The 25,300-nt window shown below is 39.4% G+C and overlaps 1 protein-coding gene across 6 annotated transcripts in view; it reads left to right on the forward strand.

The window, feature by feature from the left end:
* The window catches only part of TENM2 (teneurin transmembrane protein 2), a 2,740,530-nt gene that overhangs the window by 1,563,048 nt on the left and 1,152,182 nt on the right, over nt 1-25,300 (forward strand). For all 6 annotated transcript variants that reach the window (XM_085617838.1, XM_085617837.1, XM_085617839.1 and 3 more), the window contains one exon: nt 17,454-17,564. In XM_085617838.1, coding sequence (XP_085473964.1) covers nt 17,454-17,564 — 111 coding nt within the window. The remainder of the gene's footprint in view (nt 1-17,453; nt 17,565-25,300) is intronic.

The raw sequence follows: 25,300 nt of genomic DNA on the forward strand, positions 1-25,300 counted from the left end.
GTTTCATTTTATCTTACCTCTATTTACATGCCTTTGAATATAGCGGCAGTTGTTATCATATTAACAAGTGTAAGTAGTGGGGGTCATTAAGCAATGATGTACATTTTACTGTTTAGAAATGCATTATAAGTTTCTTTTAGCTTATTAATGTCATACATATACAGTCACTAAGTGTTTCTTTTGCATGTCTTGGTATTCTTCTGCAACCACATATAAGCATTCCTCAACAGCAAGACGGCTTTACGTACTTTCAAAGTTTTTATCAAGCATTCTCCTCAAATGTCTGCCTCTAAGCAAGGAAACAAGGCTTCTAAACCACTTCTTTTTGCAGAAGCCCTCAAGCAGTCCACCAATATGCCAACAAAAGGCAATGCCTCCTCTCCTTCCGCTTCACCTCAGGCTTCGGCCTCTAATGGTGGGCAGGTGTCGGCGGCAGCTTTGCAACGTATCCTGCACGAAATTTCCGAGGTTAGTCGTCGATTAGATGACATGCACCTTACAATTACATCACTAGCTGAGGAGACTAAATCAATTAAGACAGACATTACCAACTTTCATACGAAGTTTGAATCCCTTGATTCTAGAGTTCTGGCAGTGGAGAATCGATTGGAATCTCTTCCAAATCAAGACCGGGACCTTTTACTCTTCCATAGTAAACTCATTGATTTGGAAGACAGAAGTAGGAGAGACAACATCCGTTTTTTTGGCTTTCCAGAGCGCATTGAAGGGCAGAGTTCCAGTGCATTTTTGTGTCGTATACTCCCAAAGCTAACTGGTATTCCTTTCAATCCACCTCTGGAGATACAACGGGCTCATAGAATTGGTCCTCCACGTGATGATCCTGCCGCACGCCCACGACCGATTATTGCCTGTCTTCTTCGTCATGAACAAACAAGACAAATATTATCTGCGGCTCGGCTTCAAGGCTCCTTTTCTTTTGAAGGTCATCGCATTTTTATGGCAGCTGATTTCTCCAAGGAAACTAACGAGCGGCGGAAAGCCTTTCTCTCCATGCGACCTCAACTACGTCAATTAGGTATCAAATATGGCCTATTTGACCCAGCACGCTTTCGCGTTACCAAAGATGGAGTTTCTATGGACTTTTTTGACCCCGAGCATCTTCAACAATTCCTGGACCGTCTTCATCCTCAAGAAATGGAGGTTCTCACAACACCCTCACAGCAAGTTCAGCCCCATTCATCCTCTAAGTCTTCCACTACATTGCCAGATCGCAACAGGCGCCCTCCTAGCAGCCCCCGACCTCGGGGTAGGGATCTTGAACGTCTTCATCGCTCACAAGAAGATAGGAAATCTGCAATACAATCGGTTTCGGTTGCTACATTTTCACAAGATCTGCAGAGAGACAAGTCACGTTCTCCTCTTAAAACTCCTTCGGATGCGGACTGAATAACTCTCTCACTTATGGAAGTTGCTGACCTTAATACTATTGGCAGTTAACTATAGACTCTCTTTTCTTGAGAAGTCTTATTTCTATTGTTAATTATTTACCACATTTCTCACATGTTTTGCTGTTCTTATAATATCTGCTTGTCCTTTTTTACCTCTTTCTTCCTAGCTTTCTACCTTATTTCTTTTCTCCTTCAGTCTGCTTACTGTTATTTCTCTGCCTAATAATATCACTCTTTCTTCTTCTTATATTCATTGCTTCTCCTGTTACAATTTATTGCTTAAATATTTCTTACTAATTTTGCATTTACTTGGGCGCCTTGGCGTCTAATGGTTTAATTACAGTTTTATTATTCTATTTGCACGATTGCATGTTGGTCTATGTTTATTTATACACGCATTGTATGCTTTATGATATTAGGTTACTTTACATTTAATTATTACTAGACTCCCCCCTCTAAGCAATATTGCTTCTGAATCTCTATTTTGCTCTTTCTACCTTTTTATCGTACCTAGGTTCTTTTTCACAATGTTTTTCTGGGCTTTCCTTCTATACCATTGCTACTCTCCTAATCTTTTCTCTTTTCTGTGGGGTCTTTTCCCGTGGCGGTGCTCTAGTGCGCCCAGACCCGCGGATAACAGTCTACGGTCTCTTGATCTCTCTTTGCTTTTACCCAATATTTTAAAGTTTTCCTTATTATTGTATCACCTCTCTAAATTTCATCTCCCTTTTTCTTCTTTTATTCTTCTTCTGATCGCTTCTTTCATGTATTCCATTTAAATCAAAGTTTCGTTTCCATTAATTTTATTTTTGTTTCCCCTTCTTTTTGTCACTTCTTTTCTTTTTCCTTTGTTTGGTTCAGCACGTTGTTTTGTGTTTCATTCCCCTGTCTCTGATATTTGCGTTGTTCTAATATGGCAAAAACACACTCTCTTAATGCAATTACTTGGAATGTACATGGTCTCACACATTACATAAAACGGAAGAAGGTTCTTTCCTATCTTCAGACTAAGCATGTAGATGTAGCCTTGCTTCAGGAGACCCATTTGGATGCTCTAGAGTCAGACAAACTTTGTAGAGACTGGGTGGGTAAGGTTATACATAGCAGCATTCAACAGGATGAATCCACGGACGCAGGTCCCCTTCGCAAGTGTGGAGTTGCAATTCTTCTTCGCAAGTCCCTTCCGGTCACTGTCTCTAAAACATGGTCAGATGTAAATGGCCGCTACGTTTTTGCTAAACTTAAAATTGGTGATTCTCACGTCTGTGTAGGATCTGTATATGCCCCTACGGGTACCAAGAAAACATTCTTTCTTCAATTATCCCGCTTGTTGCTCGAAATTAATGCATCGCAATATTTGATTGGTGGAGACTGGAATGTGACGCAAGATTCTATTCTAGATAAAACTGGTCCACTAGATAGGGGCAATGCTTCAGATAGAGCTTTGCTAGGTGACATTATCTCAGATATGGGGTTGGTTGACCATTGGCGTATCAGTCACCCAACGGATAAGGAATATACTTTCTTGTGTCGACTCATGGTACGTTCTCTCGTCTTGACTACTTCCTCATCTCACAGAATGCAGTTAAGTTGGTCACGGATTCCTGTATTCTGGAAGCGGCATTGTCTGACCACTCTCCGGTTCTCCTTTCCCTAGAACTGGGACTTTCTAGTCCTGGACGTAAGCCCTGGCGAATGAATATCCAACGCCACAGAACTCCTGTTGGTAAATCCCAACTACAGTCACACCTTCAAACTTATCTTTCTAATAATCAGGGATCCGTGACCTCCAGCAGGACTCTTTGGGCTGCAGCTAAGGCTACTTTAAGGGGACAATTAATGCGTGATGCAGCAATCGCTAATAAGCAAAATGCGAGGAAACAAGTGGAGCTCGAACATGACATACAAATCTATTCTCGCCTATATATCACTTCTCCGTCCTTACAAAATCGTAAACTGCTTGAACAAGCCCGAATGGCCTTAAACAGTCTTTTTACATCTAAGGCAGAATACGCCTTACAGAAAATGAAAGGTCGACACTACGAGCAAGGAGAAAAGGCGGGAAGGTTATTAGCCGCACAGTTGCGTCAAAGGGAGGCATCTATGGCCATCCCGGCCATCAGATCTGCGCAAGGACACTTATGCACAAAACCTCAAGACATTGTCAATGAGTTCGCCTCCTTTTATGAATCCCTCTATACTTCTGATAATCTAATGGATTCGGATAAGATGACGGCATTTCTTGCGAAGGTGCATCTCCCTTCTCTTTCAGCGGATGGTAAGGCCATCCTTGAGGGTGAAATAACTAGGGATGAGGTTTCCAGTGCGATCGCTGCCCTGCCCTATCACAAGGCCCCTGGTGAGGATGGGTTTCCTCCTGAATTCTATCGTTGGGCAGGTCTCAATATTATTGACACTCTACATGCCGCATTCCAGGAGGCGGATGCTGCATCTTCATTGGGTCCCCTTTCTAACAAAGCTATTATTGTTGTGCTACCAAAGCCAGGCAAAGACCCCCAGCTTTGCAGTAGTTATCGTCCCATTTCCCTGTTGAACTCTGATATTAAAATCCTGGCTAGTATCCTTGCGTCTCGTTTACGTAAAGTCTTGCCTTCTTTGATACACCATTCCCAAGTAGGCTTTGTACCGGGACGCTCTTCCCGCAACCATTTGCGTTCTCTGGCCCATGCACTGTGGTCGGCTCAACATCTCACAGATGATGCGTTAGCCCTCTCACTTGACGCAGAAAAAGCGTTTGATCGCATCGAATGGAATTATCTTTTCACGGTCATGGAAAAATTTGGCTTAGGTACAAAATTTATTGATAAAGTACGTTTACTTTATAACCATCCTTCTGCTCAAGTGAATTGTGGTGGATTTCTATCTGATTCCTTTACAATTAAGAGAGGGACACGCCAAGGTTGTCCACTATCCCCCCTTCTGTTTCTTTTGGCTATGGAACCTTTAGCTGCTACCATCCGTCAATCTGATGAAGTTTCTGGTATTCCCCTCCCTATTGGACATTCCAAAATATACCTGTACGCTGATGATATTTTACTTACTCTTACTCGTCTTCCTCGGTCGATCCCCTCTCTTCTTCAAATTATTAATGATTTCTCTTCCTTTTCAGGTTATAAGATTAATTGGGACAAAAGTGAGGCTTTACCTATTTCTAACGGTACCACAAAAGCAGCCATCTTTGGTTTTCCTTTTCATTGGCAGTCCTCACGCCTCAAATATTTGGGTGTCCTAGTTAATAAAGGGTTACAAGATATGGTTACAGATAACTTGTCTCCTCTTATCTCCCAAATGCGTCGGGATTTTGATAAATGGAAGGCTTTGGGTCTTTCTCTCTGGGGTAGGGCTCAGGCTGTTAAAATGGTTACTCTTCCGAGATTCATTTACATTCTGGGCATGCTTCCCCTACAGATTCCCTTATCCTTACTCCGGTCAGTAGACGCCCAGATTAAAACCTTCATTTGGGGTACTGCTAAGCCGCGTCTTGCCATAACCAAGTTGAAGGCTCATCAGTTATCAGGCGGCATTGGTCTTCCATCCATTGAACACTACTCTTTGGCGTTACATATTTCCCAACTCTCATATTTTTTACCCGGTATTAAAGACTTGCCACAATGGGTCCAAATAGAACGACATCTTCTATCCTCGGAATCGAATCTTACTCCTTTGTATGGTAGTGGCACTAGTCGTCTTGACCCGAAGAATCCGATATTATCTGCCATGCATAAATCCTGGCAGAGAAGTCATAGGTTGCTAGGTTCGAATCCAAGAATTCACATTAAGGCCCCCCTATGGAATAATTCGGGCATTCGTATCAATGGTCGTATGTTATCCTGGCCTGATTGGCGTGCTGCAGGTATCCTATATCCGGATCAGCTTCTACATGATGGGGATTTTAAGCCATTCTCTCAGCTAAGGGTAGAATTTGATCTTCCCCTACATCATTCTTCTAAATACCTTCAGCTCCAGCAATGTCTGAAGACCCATATGGGATCACCGCCATGGCTACTACAAGATTCCCCTATTTTATCCTATTTGCACATTTGGGGGAAATTTAAAGGTGTTACCTCCGGTATATACAAAATTTTATCGTCCCATCTTTTCTCTAAATCTCTTTCACACGATCTTCAGCGTAAATGGCAAGCTCGCCTCTCAATTTCCTTTTCCAACACCGAATGGGATTTGATTCTAGAGAATTTGAACAAGGGAGCTCGTGAATCAAGGCTCAAATTTTGTCTTTTCAAAATACTACACGATTGGCATTGGTCTCCAGTCAAATTGCACAAAGCTGGTCTTCTTTCCCATTCTAACTGCTGGAGATGTACCAATTCAGGTTGCGATATTACTCATATCATTTGTGAATGCCCTAGTATCCAATCCTATTGGGCTTACATTGGTACTACTTTGAATTCCACTATGCCCCTAAAATTGCCACTTACACCAACTAACATTCTCCTGCATGACTTACGCCACTCCCCAAAGCTCTCGAAACCACAACTTCGTCTTTTTCATACCTCACTTGCTACTGCTAAAATATGTATCCTGCGTCATTGGAAATCATCTTTGCCTCCCTCTCAGGAAGATTGGTTGGTAGCGATGATTCAGACTGCCTCACATGAACGCACTATCTATAACCTTCAGGATCAAGCTGACACCTTTCTCCGAATTTGGTCTCCATTTCTTAAATCAAATACAGCTAGTTCCCCTGCTTCTACTTCTACCCAAACACATTAATCAGCTTTTACCCTCTCTTGTCCTTTGTTTATTTCTTTTCTTTTCTTTGCCTTCTGTATCCTCTGCTTTATTCGTTGTAGTGTTCTTCTGTCTTTATCTAATTACTTTCTCTTTGTTCTTTCTATCTATATTTCCCGCATTTCCATTGTCTAAGCTTTTTCCCTTTTCCTCTCCTTATAGGTCATGTCTTTATAATGTATCATCCTATGCCTTGACTTCATTATTACTTCAATTAGTATTTATCTATTTAAATGCATATTTATATCTTATTTATATCATATTTATTCATATGTATATTTCAGCATTGTTTCTTTCAACATGGATCTATTTTCTCTTCATTTTCAGTTGTCTATGCTTTGATGTACTTGTTTTATAAAAATTCAATAAAAAAATTTCAACACAAAAAAAAAAAAATTGAGTGCCATTAAATTGGGTAATAATAAACCTGTTCTTGCACTTCAATCAGTGTTGCTTCTTGATTTTATTTTAGGTTTTAGAATCTTTGATTGGTTTGGTGACAAACAACTGTTTGAAAACTGTTTGTCTTGTATAATTGGATTATCTTGATTGTAAACATTTTCATGTGGCGAGTACATATTTGCAGAATTCACTGAACAAAAATTGAGTTCTGCTGCTAAAGTCAGAAAAGACTTGCCAGCTAGAAGTTACTATCTTTCAGCATTTAACATATTGTAGGTAAACTGAGTAACATAGATGGCTGATTTACAAAATGTTCTGCTGTTCTAGACAAGTAGAACTTGCTCTTGACAGTGCATGAAAATTTCCTGTGCGAGGTAACGTGTTTTAATTGGAAACCATAGTTATTTGGAAGATAATGAATTGTTAAAAGCTGACATAGTTTCTTTCTAATAAATAGCTCACTCAAAAATGAAAGTTGAACCCTAACAAATATTACATTTAATACATTATTGTTGGACGTGGCTCTCTATGCGGAGTCACCCACAAATGTTTTGCATTCATTCCTCTTGTTTTGCTGAATTTGTTTTTATTGTCTTTAGGACAAATAACCAGTGCTGAAGTGCTTATGCATATATCAGTTTACTTATAAGCCTTTAGTAAAGGGGTAGTACATGTACCCAGGGCCTGTAAATTAAATGCTACTTGTGGGCCACCCACTTGAGTAGCCCTTTAAATAAACATCTAAGGCCAGTTAATGCATCCTGTGTTTGCAGTTTTAAGCTACCTTTTTCGACCTGCAAAATAAACTTTTTACTAGACCTAAACCTTCCTTTTTAGTACACATAGGTCACCCATAGGGTAGGCCTTAAACACCCCATAGGGCACGGTGCATTGTATTTAAAAAGTTGGACATGTACTGGTAGTGAAAAACACTCAAATTCGTTTTTTCACTATTGCAAGGCCTACCTTTCCCATAAAATGACATTGGGTTACCTTATTACATTTAATAAGTGATAACATCTGGTTCGGAGCTAATAGAAATGTCATAGTTCGTGTTGAATGAATTGTAATTTAAAACCCTTGTCAGTCTTAAAGTCGAATTTTAAGTCACAATTTTTGAAAATGCCACGTTTAGAAAGTTGGCACTTTTTTGTCCTTATCATTTGTTGCTTCAGCCTGTTTCCTGGGTCATGGGACAAGGTGTTGTAGGCAGTTGGCCTTTGTGTATTCTTCCCAGACAGTCTCACAATAGAGGGTCTGGGTGTTAGCAGGGCAGGCTATACTGAATTGATGGGGGACGGGCTGTCACCTGCCACTTTTGCACTCCAGAGGCACTGGCATAGCACACTCACAAAGAACTTCTTACTAGCTTAGTGTGCCCCCAGACAGACTGGAACCAGGGCAGGGAGGCAGGCAATTCCAGACACCACTGTATGGGCAAAACTCCAGAGGCTTCTCACACTTCTAAGGAGGCACCAGGTGTAAAAATGGGGCCAGAGGACTGCCCTGATGATTGAATCATAACCTACTATCTAAGATGGAAGACTGGACCCGCAGTAACTCCAAGGGTCAGCTAACTGGCCTCTTGTTCTGACCTACATGAACACAACAAGCTCCAGCGTTCTCCCTGCAACTGCCCAGCTGACCTGCTGCACTGGACCTGCCTGAGCCCTGCTGGCCTCTGCTGGAGTGAGTTCCTGATTCCCAAGAGGTGCCTCCCAGCCTCTGGACCCTTGGTATGGCATCAGTTGGGCATCACCTTGAAGAAAAGGAGAAATTCGGACATTATGTGCTATTTGTGATGTCAGATCTTACAGACCACCAATCCAAAGCTCCAGCAACAACTATCTGTGATGCCTGACAGGATCTTTGCTCTACAGCGGCTACTGTCCCTGACACCAGACCTGCTCTTCGCGCTACCATAAAAAGCTTTCCGTGCTCCTCGCGGCTTTCTCCACTGCAAACAGAACTCTTTGTGCTGGACTGAAGAAGGAAACTTTTTCAACAGGACTAACCTGGTGCCTTTATCCGGCCCACGTTCCATCATGGTCGGCCTGAACCAGTGACTTTCACCCAGTCCTGCTTGACCAGATAACCACAACGGTCACTTTGTGCCTTTAGGTGCTATACTTACCTTACCCTTTGAAATTGCATATCTCTCTTTTGTGTTGATTTTTCACTTTATTGCTATTTAATTGCTGCATAAATACTTTACACGGTGCCTCTAAATTAAACCTGACTGCCTTTATGCCAGCCTACCAGACCAGAGGGTTAAGCACAGATAAAGTAGGCAACCTTTATGGTTCACCCTGACAAAGATTGTGGCTGTTACTTGAGAAGGGCTCATGCACTCCTCAATCAAGAACCCAATTTCTTACAATTTGTTATATCATTTGTTGAGAATATACTCATAAAATAAAATGTCAAATATATATATTTGGTTTAAAATGCCAGCACTTTCAGTTAAAAAAAAAGTGGTTTATGGTGATGCAAAAGCAGGAACCAGAAGGCAAGTTATAAATGGGCATCTTTAGTGGCACTTTTAATCAGTGGGTAAAACAGCAGTAACTGTGAGAAGTTGAATAATACAGTTTCAGTGTTGGTTGTTAACATACTGCAATTGTGCTTTTAACAAGTGCATCGCATCTGCGTTTCAAATGTGGACAGCCTGAAGAAGATTGTCTTTATGTTAATGGAAAACATTGTATATATCCTCCCAGTATTATACTTCATTTGTGTCTTGAGCTATCTTTCGTAAGGGTTTTGTCATACAATTCTGCCTTTTCTATGTCAATGGCTCAGAAATGAAAATATATGATCTTAATTTGTAGGGCAAAACAGTTGTCCTAATTAAATACATAATACAATGAGGTAAATTTAAAAATACAATATTTCAATTTTCTGTGATCCTCAACTGACAACATTATAAAAGGGGGATTACCAGAGAAGTCCTACTTTCAAAAAGTCCAGTCATCACCAGTGCACTTACATTTATCTTGCTATGAGGCATTTTGCTTTAAAGAATAATATGCCCCAAACTACCTGCTACCTCAGCCATACTGACATGCAGTAAAACCGATGACAATGTTCTTAGATCCCCATGTCTCAGGGGATTATGGATCAATAAAATAAACCAATAGTGTTTCCAGTTACTCATACAAACCAATCAAGGCATTTGGTCCCCAAGGAATTGACAGAATGAAAAAGCTTTACTACCCAATCTGATGTTGCTTCTCTAACAGTCTTAATCATGCAATCTTTCAATACAGTACAGATGATCTAAAATGTTGGTTCTGTGATTATGTCAAAAACTCTCAAAATCTCAGGACATATTGCATTAGCTATAGGAAATTAGTAATCAGAAACTGCACAGTTGTTTCACATTCTATACCCTGACCAAAGTTAATATTTTCAGCTACTTAACTGACCCATTAAATAATATGTAGAATTAATCTCATGCCCCCATTGGCAGCCGATATGTATATGAGGTTCATTATGCTTACTGCACTATCCAGTACTTTCCCTAACATTTATTTACTTCATTCCATCTCCTCCTACTTCTTTCTCCACTTCACTGAACACCTTCTATAGTCTCTTTCTCAACCATCACCTACGTCTGAGTCTCGGTCAGTATTTGCTATTAGAAATCTTTACTTTTTAATAGCTAATCTCTGAATGACTGCTTGGTTTTCATCCTTATAAACATATGCAAATAATTGTATCACAGATGTCCTTGATTCACATTCTAAATTGTGTGTGTTTATCTGGAAATGCAATACATTTAATACACAATCATGGAACTATTTCTCTGCTCTTGTGAAAGTGTAACAGTACTATTTAGAAAGTTTCTAGTTTCACAAAATGTGTAAAAGTTGCACTTCATCTCGGTTTGTTCCTTAAAGTTGTCATCATAATTTTGTGGCTGCTGTTTGAATGAGAAGACATGGCGGCTCCTCTATGCTTCCTTTGAGGGCTACACTTTCCATGAATATAGAAGTGTACCTGTCCCAGTCTCCCATTTAAATATTAAGGAATGCCCCATGGATCTTGTGCATCGTCTTTTTTGTGAATTGGTAACAATTTTCAAGATGTCCTGAACACATTTTTGATAAAATAGGACCTTTCAGTTCAAACATTGCAGTCACTATCATGAAGACTGACCCTACCCAGGAAATAGAAAAATGTGGAGGGTACCATGCTGCCCACTCTATTGAGGAAAGGAATGTGGCAATGGATTTAAAGGACACTTTTTGCTCCTTTGAAACAAAGCCACTAGGAGATTTTCAGAATTAAAATCACATTCTTGATGATCTGCATCACTTACATTCCCAAGAATTCTAATAGGAGGGTGCATAATCTGTAACTGTGACTTTTCCCACTCAGATAGGGCTTGCCTCGTTTACGACAGGCCTATACAGTACAGATGATGACCCAAGCTTTACTGTTTGTTCAGTGAGCATTTTGAAGTGCAGATGTTCTGAAAAGCCCCTTCTCTAACACCAAAATAGTGTATTTTAGCACACAATCAAAACACAAACTGTAATGCAATTTGCATTCTAATATCTTATTAAATTATTCAAGTTTGGTTTAATTAGATTTCTTTACTTTTCATAGTTTAAAGTTGCTGACATGAACTTGTACCTTGGCTGAAACAAAAAACACATGATTAGGATGAATTTCTCATATTGTTTGACACAATAATTTGTGATAGAAATTGAAAGACAGAAATCTTGTGAATTATATATGGAGCTTGATGAACAATCCTTGTGTTTAAGGAAAGAAGGCTTTATTTTCATTCATTTTTTAGCAGTTTGCCATTCCCTTTACTGTCCAGTTTAATAGCTTTATATCTGAAAACATAATTCTATTCTCTTTTTCCTTTGAAGGCATTTAGAATCTGAAATAGGCTGTTATGTGATAGTTAATTGCCATTCTGTTTATGAATTTAAGTGAGTTTTCCTTAGATACTTTGCAAACAAATGTAAACTAATAAGTATAAGTAAATTATATTTCCCTGGATAGGGACTTTAATAACAAGCTATTTTACTACAGACTTAATTTGGTTTTAACAATTTATGTCGTAGTTCTTTAGTTCACAAAAAGTCTACAGGGAATTGGCCCATTAAAAGCGAGATTACACAGTGCACACAATAATATTACACCACAGACCACACTCCCGGTAAAAGAATAAAATAGAAATGTATAATATTACAATAACAAAGAACTTGTTAAAATACTCAACAAGCTGGACCCTTATTGTTGAGCAGTCCAAGTAAAATACTATTCCTAATTCATGTGTTTTGAAGCAATAAAAGCTGAAAGTAGCTATATGTTAGTTTCTTTGGTATTATGCACTTAACAAAATATGTATGATACTATTATTTTCCATTAATCACTTCGTAAATACTTCTGTAGGTTTTCCAACTAGGTTTCAGAAGCAACTTTCCAATGCAAATTTTCATAGAATTTATTATTTTCTATGATTGGTAGAGGGTGACACTAATCAATTATTGACTCTATTTAAAAAAAAAAACCTCCTCCATAAACATATTCTCCACTGACTGCTGTTCCTGAGCATATTTTCAGAAAGAGTGGCCATATTCTGTTCACGGTTCACATAGTGTGTCGTTTGTACACTACTCTGTGTAAATTAGGTTCATTCAACACATACAGATATGGCTAGACATTGCCAATGCCTTTTTGTTGGGATTTGATTGTCACCAAACTAACCATTTACTAACATCTGTGCTCTTTCTACAGTGGAGTAAAACACTCACACCTTCTATAATGTGGGAAAGAACATACTGTAACAAATTTTTGTTAATTTGTGTCAGGCATTCTATCCTATCACGTGTAAATAAGTATTGAGTGTCAAAAATGTGATTTTGGTAAGTGGAATCCACATGAAAGCTGGGGAAGGGTGTTTCCTGAAAGACAAGTGACAAACATGTGCTTCTTTTCTTTTTATGGGAGTGGTTACAACAAGGCGTCTCTACAAAATAATTTCTTAAATATGGTTTACAATGTCAGCGAAAGGATATACCTCTAAACCATTTAACCTTGCTATTATAATATTGCAGGAAATTCCAGCCTACCAATCCTAAAAATATTTTCTGTATTTTAACTCACTGAGTTTACTGCTTTAGTTATGAAAGGCATGAGTGTGGGATACGATTTGTGCGCACTGGCATTTGATAGAGTAGAAGATGCTAGTGACTCCGCTCTTTCCAAAAGATCTCAGTGTTTGAGCCATCCTTTTAATCATGTTCCATCAGCAATTCCCTAAAAGCTTCTGGATGGCTTAGAATATAATTCATTTAATCATTGAAATTAACATGTTTTAACTGATTCTTTCTGAAATTGTATTTTTTAAGTTACTTTAAATGGTTGCGGTCATGGCTAGGCACACACTTCACTGTTATTTTGACAGATACCCAGTTTGATACTTTGGTGGCATTAGGGAAACTTCCCGCAAGGTATATCATTTGTATTAATTGGTCACCTATGGAAGATGGGCAAAATGTGCATCTCTGTTGCATTACTGTAACTGGTCGGTATTGTAGAAATTGCACTACGATGGTCATTACTGCTTCTGTGGATTTCATCTGGAGGTAATCGTGGTCGCTGGCATGGATTATGTGACCTGCTCTAAACGTTTAGCTCCTAAGTTTTTCTATTTCACTATTTTATGGCGTAGCCTTACTACATTATTTTGCTTCAAGACCAACATTATTGTTGCTGATATGTTTGGATAAATGTGATTGTAAAGTTTACCGTATACTGATTCCGCAGCAAAACATTGAACCTTTCAGAAAACTTCTTTGACATACTCAGGAAAGCTCTTGTAAAATTGATTTAAACCTTGTGTAGTTTTGACCAATTTTGCTGACCAATTATACTTGAAAGGGCAATTTCTGCAACAAAATTTCAGAAGGAAATTCTTGGGGAAACTCCTAAAAGCTTCTGTCAAACTATTTCAGGATTTCTCTAATGTTAATGGCCAATGTGCTTTAAAACAGATAATTTCATAGACATTGGACTTCCTTTGACAGGACCTAGGCAGAGGCTAAAATCTGTGAACTAAATTGCTTACAAAAGTATTACCCTTGGCCCTTTCTGCACCGTCATACCCTTACCTTTGCCTTCACCCTCCTGTTTTCTGAACCTGTTTTTGTTGGCTCTTATTACTCTGTGCCCTTTACCACTGCTGACCAGTGCTAAAGTGATTGTGCTCTCTCCTTAAAACATGGTAGAACTGGCTTACATCCAAGTGGCATATTTAATTTACCTGTAAGTCCCCAGTAAAGTGGAACTATGTGTGCCCAGGACCTGTAAATAAAATGCTAATGCTGGGCCTGCAGCTCTGATTATGCCACTCACTTAAGTAGCCTTTTTAACCATGTCTCAGGTTTGACATTGCAGCCCATGTGTGCAGTTTACCTGCCATTTCGACCTCACAAGGTAAACCTTTTGTCAGGCCCAAACCTTCCTTTTTAATACATATAAGTCATGCCCTGGAAACGTCCTGGAAAGTCTAGAGGGCAGGGTGCAATGTATTTAAATAGTAACACACTTAAAGGTCTACTGATGAACTATGCAGATATATGTGAATCCTGATACACCAAGAACATATTTTCTTCAACAAAGCCATATGAAGACATTGCAGAAGGTTTACACATTTTGTGGAATTAATTGTGTGTACCGCATTGAAACATGCTTGTATTTTATACATTCAAACTTCACTTGCACAAGTAAAAAATGCAGGTATGCACCTCCATCTATGATTGTTCAAAAGACAATCGTTGTCAGCAGGCCATATTTCCATAAGACTGTCTTATTAAACCTGCTGCCCTTTCAGAGTTGTTCTTTCTTCAAAATAAGTATTTGCTCTTCTCCTTTATGGTATAATCAGTATGAGCATCTGTCTTTTTTTAACCATTAGTCATATTTGAGAGCAAGCAAGAAATTTCCAAACCGATTTACCCTACTTCCACTAAAGTGAACCCTTTGTTTAGTTTGAGCACATACAAATCCAGGATATTTCCTCTTTTCAACCTGAACTGAAATCCGTAGGTATAGATCTCTGTATTATCATCATCAAGTCAGATGTGAATAACTGGTTGAACTAATTGTGTTATGCAGAGAGGCTCAAAAGTCCACATTTACTGTTCTAACAGGCTAGATCCACAATTGCATGTTGCGCTGGGAATCAAATGTCTTGTTTCCCACTGATGTGTCTATAGTAATATCATTGCTGGTAGTCCACTGATGCTATGTTTTACCTCCAGTTAGGTACTACATGAAGTCAGAAAATTCATGTTCAAGTTGCATATTCCAATAATTGATGAAGTTCTGTAACCTGGAGGTATTTTACCACGTTTCTGTAAAGGTGTTTCATGGAATATACAGCACAGCTCTCTCGAGAATACTGTATGTAGCAGTGGTACTTGAGTCCAGATGTACCACTGCCATATGTGGATAATATATTCACAGACCGCCAAATGTGGATGATATATATGAACAGACCGTCACTGTGGATAATATATGCACAGACTGCCACATATGGATAATATATGCACAGACCACCACATGTGGATAATATATGCAGAGACTGCCACATGTGGATAATATATGCACAGGCAGCCACATGTGGATAATATATGCACAGACCACCACATGTGGATAATATATGCAGACTGCCACATGTGGATAATATATGCACAGACCACCACATGTGGATAATATATGCACAGACTGCCACATGTGGATAATATATGCACAGACCACCACATGTGGATAATATATGCACAGACTGCCACATGTGGATAATATATGCACAGGCAGCCACATGTGGATAATATATACACAGAATAAATACTTACTGAATGGATCAATGCCTGCTCAAAGCGTGAATTACATTTTAGGATACTATCTTGATGATGCCTGTAATAATGCCCATTCCTTTGTTAATGTTCCATTGTAACTAATAGCGGGCTTCTGAACATCACTAATGTCCATGCAATATTCCAAAAAGACGATTCTGACCGCATATCACTTTGCTCACTATTAGCTTAGGCAGATACTTCCCACTCATAATTTGATATTTATCCTCCTGAGCCTCTCTGTATCCGATGACATAAATATGAAGTAGAAAAAATAACTTGAGTATTTCACACTTCCTCATTCTAGGAGTTGCCATATATTAAATGTCCATCAAATTGACTTGAGCTTATTATTCCAACAAAGGTTTGTGAGTTTGAAGGACTTCGATGGTGGAATGTATAAGGACATTTGATAGTTAAACCAAAACGCTTGATCTTGGTCCAGTGTGTGCATGTCAATTGTTTTAATGTATTCTTGAAAATACTGGTTATTCCTTTGTTTGCCATGGGACACTAAAACTTGATTGATGAGTGAGGTAACTTTGATGAGGATTTGTTAATCGAAATGCTGAGAATTAATACAGCCCTATTAGGAATTGTATCAAACTGTACACTACGCATGAGTAATAGCACAATGCACTTGTTGAAATCGGAGCAGTGTAGTGACAGCTACACTTGACTACAAGAGGAATCTCTTCACCAGGTATAGGTGGAAGATAATCCTTCCCACAACATATTGTCATAAAGCACTATGGGCCATATGTAGGTAGGCCAATACTGGTCGGTAACGGCCGATTTTCGGTAAATATACCGTTACCGACCGGTATTTAGGCTTTTGAGATGTAGGGGGTTCATTTCTGTATTCGGTAATTTACCGAATCGGTAAAATTACCGAATCGGTAATTTTACCGATTCGGTAAATACCGAATACAGAAATGAGATGTAGGGGGAGTGTGTGGTGGGTGTGGGGATTCGTTATTTACCTCCAACTGAAAGTTGGTGGTAAATGACGAATGTCCCTGGTAATGCATTATTTGGCCCTCATATGTGTGCAATGTGGCAGACACACATGCCCTCAGGGCATGTATGTGTGCAACATGTGCACACATGCAGGAATCAGGGGTGCAACAGGGTGTCAATGTGACACCCTGCCACCCTTGAATGAGCTCCCCCATTACCGATTCGGTATTTACCGATTCGGTAATGGTAACTGGCTTCCCATTGATTCCTATGGGCCTCCTGGCCCATAAGAATCAATGAGATACAGGTTACCATTACCGAATCGGTAAATACCGATTCTAAAATACCGACACTTACCAAATCGGTATTTTTTTACCTACATTACATTTACCGATTCATAAATACCGAATCGGTAAAATTCGGTATTTAAGAATCGGTAAATGTAATTTACCTACATAAGGCCCTATGTCACTACAGTTGCTACTACACTATCCTGTTGTAAATAATTAAGTTTTGGTGTTGTGATGAATTTTCAGTATTTTATAGTTTCTTTGATTGAACTGTGTATCAAAAATGTTAATTTATTTTGTAAAAATATGCTATGTTTATAGCTCCTCTTTCGGGTCATGCTAAAGTGGTTGACCTCCGTTGTGTGAATCAATAACTCAAAGATTTCGCAGGGTACTCACTACAGAAAAAATGATCATTTACAATTGTTTTACCAGCGTTATGTGCTACGGTAACCCTGAGGATTACCATTGTCCTTTATCATGATTATTTCAATCTTGTAGTTAATCTTCTAGCAAACGTTGGCTTATTATGCTTTATTTAGTACCCTACAAAATGACCTTTTCACACAGCTTTAAAATATTTTTATTGGAGGGAGACTAATATATACATAAAAAGACATCTAGTAAAGAAGTAGCTTGGAGATGTATAGTCCCTTAAAAACTTGTAAATGCCTCCTACTTCTCTTTTAAAATGTCCATAAAATATCAGTGCATTAATCTTCATTTGTTTACATTTGTAGATGCCGGAGAGATATCTCAGTTGGGTAATGCAGCAACACTCAGATCTGTGCAACCGGAAGCTCAGAGGTTCCAGTCCCAGCAAGTGTCACTCAGCTTTTCATCCCTCCGAGGTAAACTCAGTGGCCACTGACTGTATATGAGTGATCATGAATGGTTACACTGAAAACAAAACACCTTTGAGCATGACAGCGTTCCACCTAGGATCAGTATTGTCTTCTTCACCTAGATGGTGATTTTTTTTTGCCAAGGCTGGTTTTAATTGATTCTGTTGATTGGTTTTTAACCCCTTCAGTGCCCGCCCCTTTCCCCGCCCTGTGCCGCGCCTTTCATTAGCGGGCGGGGTCTATGACGAGCTGGACTCGTCATGGGCACAGCGCAACCGCGGCCCATGACGAGTCCAGCTCGTCATGGGCACTGAAGGGGTTAAGGACTTCTCAGTTTGAGCCATCATACAGCAACTCTGTCATATTTAATGTTTGCACCGCATGTGGTTGCCGAGAAAATCTTTTAGCTCCAACATAGACACACATAGGATACATCTGTTTGGTACTTTATTCACTTATTTCATAACAACAAGTGGACTGTTTCCTATTTTCATTGTCGCTTAGTAGGTACCCATATTTGCAATAAAATGAAAGTCTTGCACACACGTTGCTTAGGAGTTCTTCCTATTAGAAATGAATCAGTAAGCCTGTATATTAATGAAACTGTGGTGTGTTGATATGTTTTAAATATATAATCGAAAGAAGGAAGGCATCAATAATTGTGAATATTTGTTTCAACATTTGCTGAAGTTTCACATAAATCACAGTTAAACAGTACAAAAGGTTAGCCATTTCTTTTATAATGACTTATGAAATTTCAAATAACTTGCATTGTTCATATAAACTTCCATGGTTTGTTAAGCTCATGGGAGCATCGCACTGAACGGAGATTTGGATTAGGTTGGCTGAATGAATGGGTACAGTGCTTGCAAAACAATTATAATTTTGACGCATTCACAGAGAAACGGCACTGCGCATGCACCTAGTAGGCCCTCCGTCTGTTAAGTCTTACCTGTTGGACAATTTCACACAAAAAACACTGCATGTCAATGAGACTGATGGGTCTGAAAAATGTGACCTGGTCATCTTTACCAGGTAGAACTATGATGATTAGTCAAGAAAGCAGAAAACAATATTGTTGAAAGTATTAAATGGAGTTACCAGTCATAGAAGAATTCAAGGATCTCTGTAGGCTCAGGATACGCCGTGGAGCTTTCCTACATCTTGTGTAGAGCATTCTACACCTACGTTTCGGACATTTTTCTTAAAGTGCTGTGACGTTCTTCCCTCACAATAAAGTATTTTGGCCTGCATTACCTACACCAGCAGGTTCAGCTATCACTGGCTCATGATAGGAATCTCACATTATAGAAATAATCAGAGGGTCAGAAAGAAATGTACTACTGGACGGAGGCTATGCCCGTCATTGCCAGCAGACCGACATGGGGCGGGACTGGACAGCATATGGGTGCACGGCCCGTGCAGATATGGTGCCTCCGCTATTTCATGTCTAACTAGAATTAAACAGCTACCACTGAGAAGGCCCTAATAAGCAATAATTATGAGTTTTACAATTGTATGGGAAGTTAGTATTTGATTGGGGCACTGGCCAGTCTGAGGGTGGAAATCGCACATATCCCTCTCTGGAAGGGACATTGAGTTGCCCCCCTTTGCTGAGGAAAAGCACATTTTCCTTCGGTGCTCAACTGAAGGAAAGGCTGAAAAAAAGCTTTTAACCGGGATTACCTTCTCTGCTGTTGCTTTTCCATGCAGCTGGGGAAACGCTGCCTGGCTAGTGATCTGTTAACCTATCCCAATAAGGGCTCTTGTATTTCCAAGAGATACCCGCAGGGAAGAGGTGTGGCGCCGTGGCCAGGGCGACTGACTCCAGAATCTGGGGATCACGGTTCGATCCCTGGCGCCGGCGGCAGATTAACACAGCACCATGTGACTCTGGACAATAGCTTGCTTAATCTTCCCGACGGCCCCCAGCGCCTAGAGACCCTTACGGGTGATTGTTCGCGCTTTACAAATGTGGAGTGTTGGTATACAGTACAAACAGTAATGAAAAAGATACTTTGCTGTGCAAGTAACTCAATTTTAAATGATTCTGACAAGAAAATCTAAATTTAGAGCAATAAAACGTTAAAGTACAAAATTAGAAACAACATCAAAAGACATAGATTAAATACATTAAGCACACAATTTCCAAACTCAACAATCAGGTTGATGTGAATATTAGGTCATGTATTTTTTATAAAGCAAAGCAAACTGGGTAGATATAACAGCAATTCTGTCACATAAATTGATATGTTGTCTAAAATATTGCCAATGACCGAAGAATCTATTGTTGATAACTAGAAAAATGCTTAAAATGAAACATTATTATGAAAACAGTCTGTTCATTGATAGCCTATTCTATAGAATAGAAGGCCCTTTCCTAGAGAAAACCCCACACCATGAAAAATGGATGTCTTTTTTACTATTATCCAAATCTGTTTATTCCTGCTCCCCAGGGACCTTAATTGCTCTATGCAAGGCAACATTGCATTACATTTAAAAGCATTGTGTCTGCTGGCAGATACTATCATCCTGGACGAGGTGCATAGTTTGACACCCTTAGTCTCTCACCTACTAAACCGAGCAGCGTAGCGTGAGCAGTGACCGTGCGAAATGTGGGAGTCTGCGGCAATCCCTTGTTATTGCCATTGAGAAGCATTATACTATTTCCATGGCAACAGTTGCCAAGGCATAGCTAATTGTGAATAGTTTCATTTTAATTATGATGATATCCCTTTCCTTTTTTTCTTTTGACAATTTGTCAGGAAACATCAAGAGAAAGCGGGGAATCGTGGTTTATACTCTTTCAAATGCGGACTCTGACCTGGTTATCAGCATCTAAGACCTGTTAGTTGATGCTTAGGAAAGCCTAAATTCATGTTTCCAAAGTAATATTTGAGAGGCGCTATTTTAGCAAATGAGCAGTAATGGTATCTCACCTCTCATCAAAACTAAGTGTTTGGAAACACTCAACGCTTAATTTGTAAAACATATAAGTAACAGGGCCCTGCAGGAGTCCACTTCTGCTTGCAGCGCCCATTGCCGCTGCCAGCATTGGCAATTACACTTTCAGAACAAATACTAACCCTCCCACTGTTACAAATGTGACAATTTGGAAAATTCCAGACCCCAAAAGCTATTAGAATGGCTTTGGCAGCAGGTATTAGTCATTTTAATGTATATGTAATTAACAAACAACTGTTGTTGTGTTTGGCTATAAATTAGAGAAACAGTGCCACCATGTGGCAGTCTGTCATAAGTGCCAGTGTTGGCAATTAAGTGCAGGTGCCAAGTACTGAAAACCACTGGCTCCAATTAAGCACCAGATATCTCTCCACCCATTGAGTGTAGAGCAAAAAAAATCTGAAACCCATTTATATTTCTCATCTCATCATTTGTGGACTGACAGACTTGCAATTATGCAAATAATAGTCACAAGCATTTAATATAATCTCTTCTTGTGGTCTCCACCTGTAGGGATCATCATTAGAAGTTAAATTGTCAATGATGTCAATACCTAGTGAGTGGACATTCACCAATTCGATTACGAAGTGCCATTTGCCTTTGGTGTGCCAAGTTCCGTGTGGACACGGATACCATGTGGAATATGGTAGGCTGAATGTGTAACGTAGATTGTGTGTGTTTTTTGCTATAAACCCTTGATGCAAACTACGAGTTTGCACAGCTTGATCGCCCTAATGCACTTTTTGTCTTATGGCTTTTTTTTATTTTTTATTACAGAGTTTTATATAGCGCGAACTTGACCCGAATTAGGTATCAGAGCACTTTACATAGCACCAGTTGCATTACATAAGGACACATTCATTTTTTTTGTTAGGCACAGAGAGATTAAGTGATGTGCCCAGAATCACAGGATGTTCAGCGTCATTGCCAAGACTCGAACCCAGTTCCCCAGATTCCAGGTCGACAGCCGCAGCCATTAGACCAACTCCTCTCTCCTTTAGCTGTGTCCTTTAGCTCCTTTTGTGTGGTGTTGCAAATATGTAGGCATTGTTATTACTTCATTACTATGAAAACGGGTTCAGGTGATGTCTGGGGGAGTGCAATCAATAATTTGATAAATGAGCTTCATGGATAATGTGTACATGTAAAGTGATGTCGGTTCTCTTATTAGCTAGTCAGACTGAGCACTTTGCTAGCTATATTTAACATTAGAGGCCCACAAACGGAGCACTCTGTGGCTGGCCAGCTCCCTCCATCTCTAATGTCGGCAAACAGGTCACCGTGCAGCGGCGTGAGCAGCCTCTCGCCCGAGTGTTTGGTTGATCAAATGGCTCCTTCCTCCAGCTGTGCATCTTATGCCTCTTCCAATTGATCTGCCTGCACACAGTTGTCTGGGCACCTCTCCTTGCCTTTGGTGAGTGTAATCCTAATCAGCCCAAAAAATTAGAAACATGAAAATAAATATTAATATTTTTATTTGGTTGATTTGGCTTCCCTTCTCCAAAAGCAAGGGGGGCGCCTAGATAGCCATCTCTGTACCAACTGTTTGCTTAGAAGATACACAGGGAGCACAAGGGGAGGATAGACCTCCTGCACTGCTCCCTGTTTGGGAAGTGTGGGGGCATGTAGTGCTAATAGCTTTACTGTCCTCACTTACAGAGCAGTAGTGGCTGTTAATTACCCCCTGTTTATGCACTGTTGACTGTGGTTTAGAACCGTAACTCTAAGAAGGGTAATTAAGAACCATTATTGCCTGCAGGTTCACTTATTAATGTGTCTACCTTGTGGATCCGGCCTTCCTGGACCATTGTTGGATGCCCTGGCTTTATTTTGAATGCCTCATTGTGTGGCACAGGCGTGACATCCTGTCGCAAGTAGGTAATATCTTAGGAAACATTCATCCTTTAGAAAAGAAGAGGAATTCCCTTCTGGCTATACCAGTGGCCTGGTTGTTTCCTTTGCATCACAACAAATAACATATGAAGAAAATAAGTACTGCTTAGAGCAAATCAGACATTAAAAAGGAGGAAAACAAAAAAAGGCAAAACCTACAGAAGCAAAAACAGTCAGATCTTAATGTCTACCATAAAACATGGAAGCAAAAATGCAATCTGTGAGATGGTTCTGTAAATATACAAGTTTAGGACAACAACACCCAAAATCAAAACTCAGAATCGAGAATCGATACAAGGCAACAACACATTGCAACCCAGTAGTTAATTGACTCTGTCTTTCATTCGAAAGGTTGACAAATTGGCAAGCAGAATTCATTTTGCCATCTTGGAATAGGTTTTTCCGATCGGATACATGGCTTCTGCCTTCTGGTTTTGATTGTTTAATGTTTTGAGCGAGGCATTCGTTGTTGGTATGTGGTAGCCAGAATACTGTTTGTTTAGAAAGGTGAAAATAAATGAGTTCCTTATCTTGGTGCACAAAACTGAAATTCCATCACGCTGCATTCCAAATTTCATTAATGGTGCACGGTTTAACCAGGGATCAGCCACCACCATCCCTTACATTGAGACAACCAAGGATGTCGAGTAACTTGAATTAAACAATAAACTTACACTCACACTATGATAAACCAATCAGTCATAAACCATAGGTAAATAATGCATGCAAAGGGTGTATAGAAATCAGTCTTTCCAATTTGAACAGGTTGCACAAAGATCCGATGTAGAATTAAACCAAATTGTTTATTCATAATTAATCTTCACTCCAAATTATTTGTAACCTGAACAAAAATATATATTTTATTGTAGTCAACGTGTTTCGATCTTTTGAACCTCTTCAGGGCTTTGTAATCAGTGTATTTCATTTAATCCATAAAGATGTGAGTGCAGGTCCCAATATTACTATCAAGTACCTTGACCAATTGTTATCCTCCTCTGATATGGCGTGCGCAGAATACCTAATTTACTCAGAATCCCCAATGCGGATTCATTCCATTTTCTTATTTGTGTTGAATGCATGTATAATCCTAACTCGAGGCACTCAATCAAATTAAGTGAAAAGTAACCAGAAAAACCTCTTTGTTTAAAAAACAAACATAAACGAATAGAAAAATCAATTAGAGTCTTATAACGGGTTTTTTTGGGCAATTTTGAAGTTTTCAAAAAGGTCGGAAGTTGCATACCAGCTTCTTGAGTCATTAAACTAAAAAAAAAAGTTGTTGAGCGAATAGGGTTTGGATAGAATACATGTCATGTAGTCACATAGTGCCGCTTCGTAATATAAACGAATATTCGGTAAAGAAAGTCTGCCCTTACTAATATCAAGTTGTAAAATTGGAAGCTGAACTCTAGGATTCTTTTTGTTCCATATAAAACTTCTAATCATAGTATCAATTTGTTTAAAGAAACTAACGTTAAGTTTAATCGGGACATTAGTAAATAAAAAACCAAGAGAGGTAGAATAGACATTTTAATTAAAGCTATTCGACCCACCAAAGTAAGAGGAAGATTGGACCATTTAGCCAAAAGATTAGCGATCTTCTCGCAGGTTGCTTCATAATTATTTTTTAATAAATCTCTGTAGTGTGTTGTAACGAAAATCCCTAAATATCTCACTGGATCGATTTTCAACGCCTGGGATTTTAATTCTTCAAATTTCAAAGTGTTTTTCTTTTGACTATTCCCTCTGTCACTTGAAGTCTCTTTTGTCCTGTGTTCCTGACACACTCTTTCCGACTTTCTTTATTTTTTTACACTATTCTGCCTCTGCAGTGAAGTCCTTCAAGTGCCTCGCACCCACTCCCTTCCACTCTGTCCCTTAGCTTTCTTTTTCTCTCACTACCTCATTTTATACTGGAGCTTTGTTCCATTTAGTCTTTGTCTCCTTTCACACACACTCGTACTTTATGTATAGCACTTTCATATGTCTAATTCCCTTTTTAATACATCACCAATCTCATTGTTACTGCCACCTTCCCTACCTTTATCTGTTCTTTTCTCTCCCACGTTCTTTTCTTTATGGTTGCAAAGCAAGTACTCGGTGGAATGAAGTATGTCCCTAAGATTTCTGTAGGATTTCAGGCATGGGAGAATTGAGCGAAACCTAATGTCTCTGTGTGAATACTGCTGGAAGACAAGGCATTTAAAGTTACTTCCCCTTCCCCGTTTTGGAAAAGGGGCGCTCACTTGAAGTTACACATTTCGCTGATAAAACCACAGACTAAATGTTAAACGCATCTGCACGTCACAGAGTAATATGGAATAGGCAAAGATAAATTGTGATTTCTAGCAGTGGAAGCAATTGCACTGCGTGTTAAGAGCAGCATCTGGTCCGGGGAAATTGGCATCCAAAGTGAAGTCCCTGGCTCCCGCGACTGGCTGACTTGTTAGAGTCTCCTTTTCATCATCCCCTCCATTTTGCAACCTCTTCAGAGCGAGCCTGAACTTCAAGCACCGTGAGATAGGATTTGGAAAGCACAAAAATGATGGGCTTCATTCCTGACATTGGACATGTTGAATTGAGTTTCAGATTGCAAGCTTACAGTCCACATCTGATGTGATGACAAAAAATTGATTTTTCCCTGTTTTAATCTTTTACATTTCTTGTCTGTGTTTGCAGTGGCTGAATCCGATTTAAAAACTTGTAGAAAGGGGACTGTTGTTCCATGTTCTTATTTTTTCCATTTCTCTTAAGTTATTTGCGTGTGTTTGAAGTGGCCCAAAGCTTACATTTATTATTACCAGCGCAATAAAATGTACTGCTACCACTGGAATTGTTCTCAGTTTTGAACTGACAGTGACATCTTATCCTGTTTGGTGTGGGTG

Source organism: Triturus cristatus, chromosome 7, assembly GCF_964204655.1.
Source record: "Triturus cristatus chromosome 7, aTriCri1.1, whole genome shotgun sequence".
In the NCBI taxonomy this organism is placed as follows: Eukaryota; Metazoa; Chordata; class Amphibia; order Caudata; family Salamandridae; genus Triturus; species Triturus cristatus.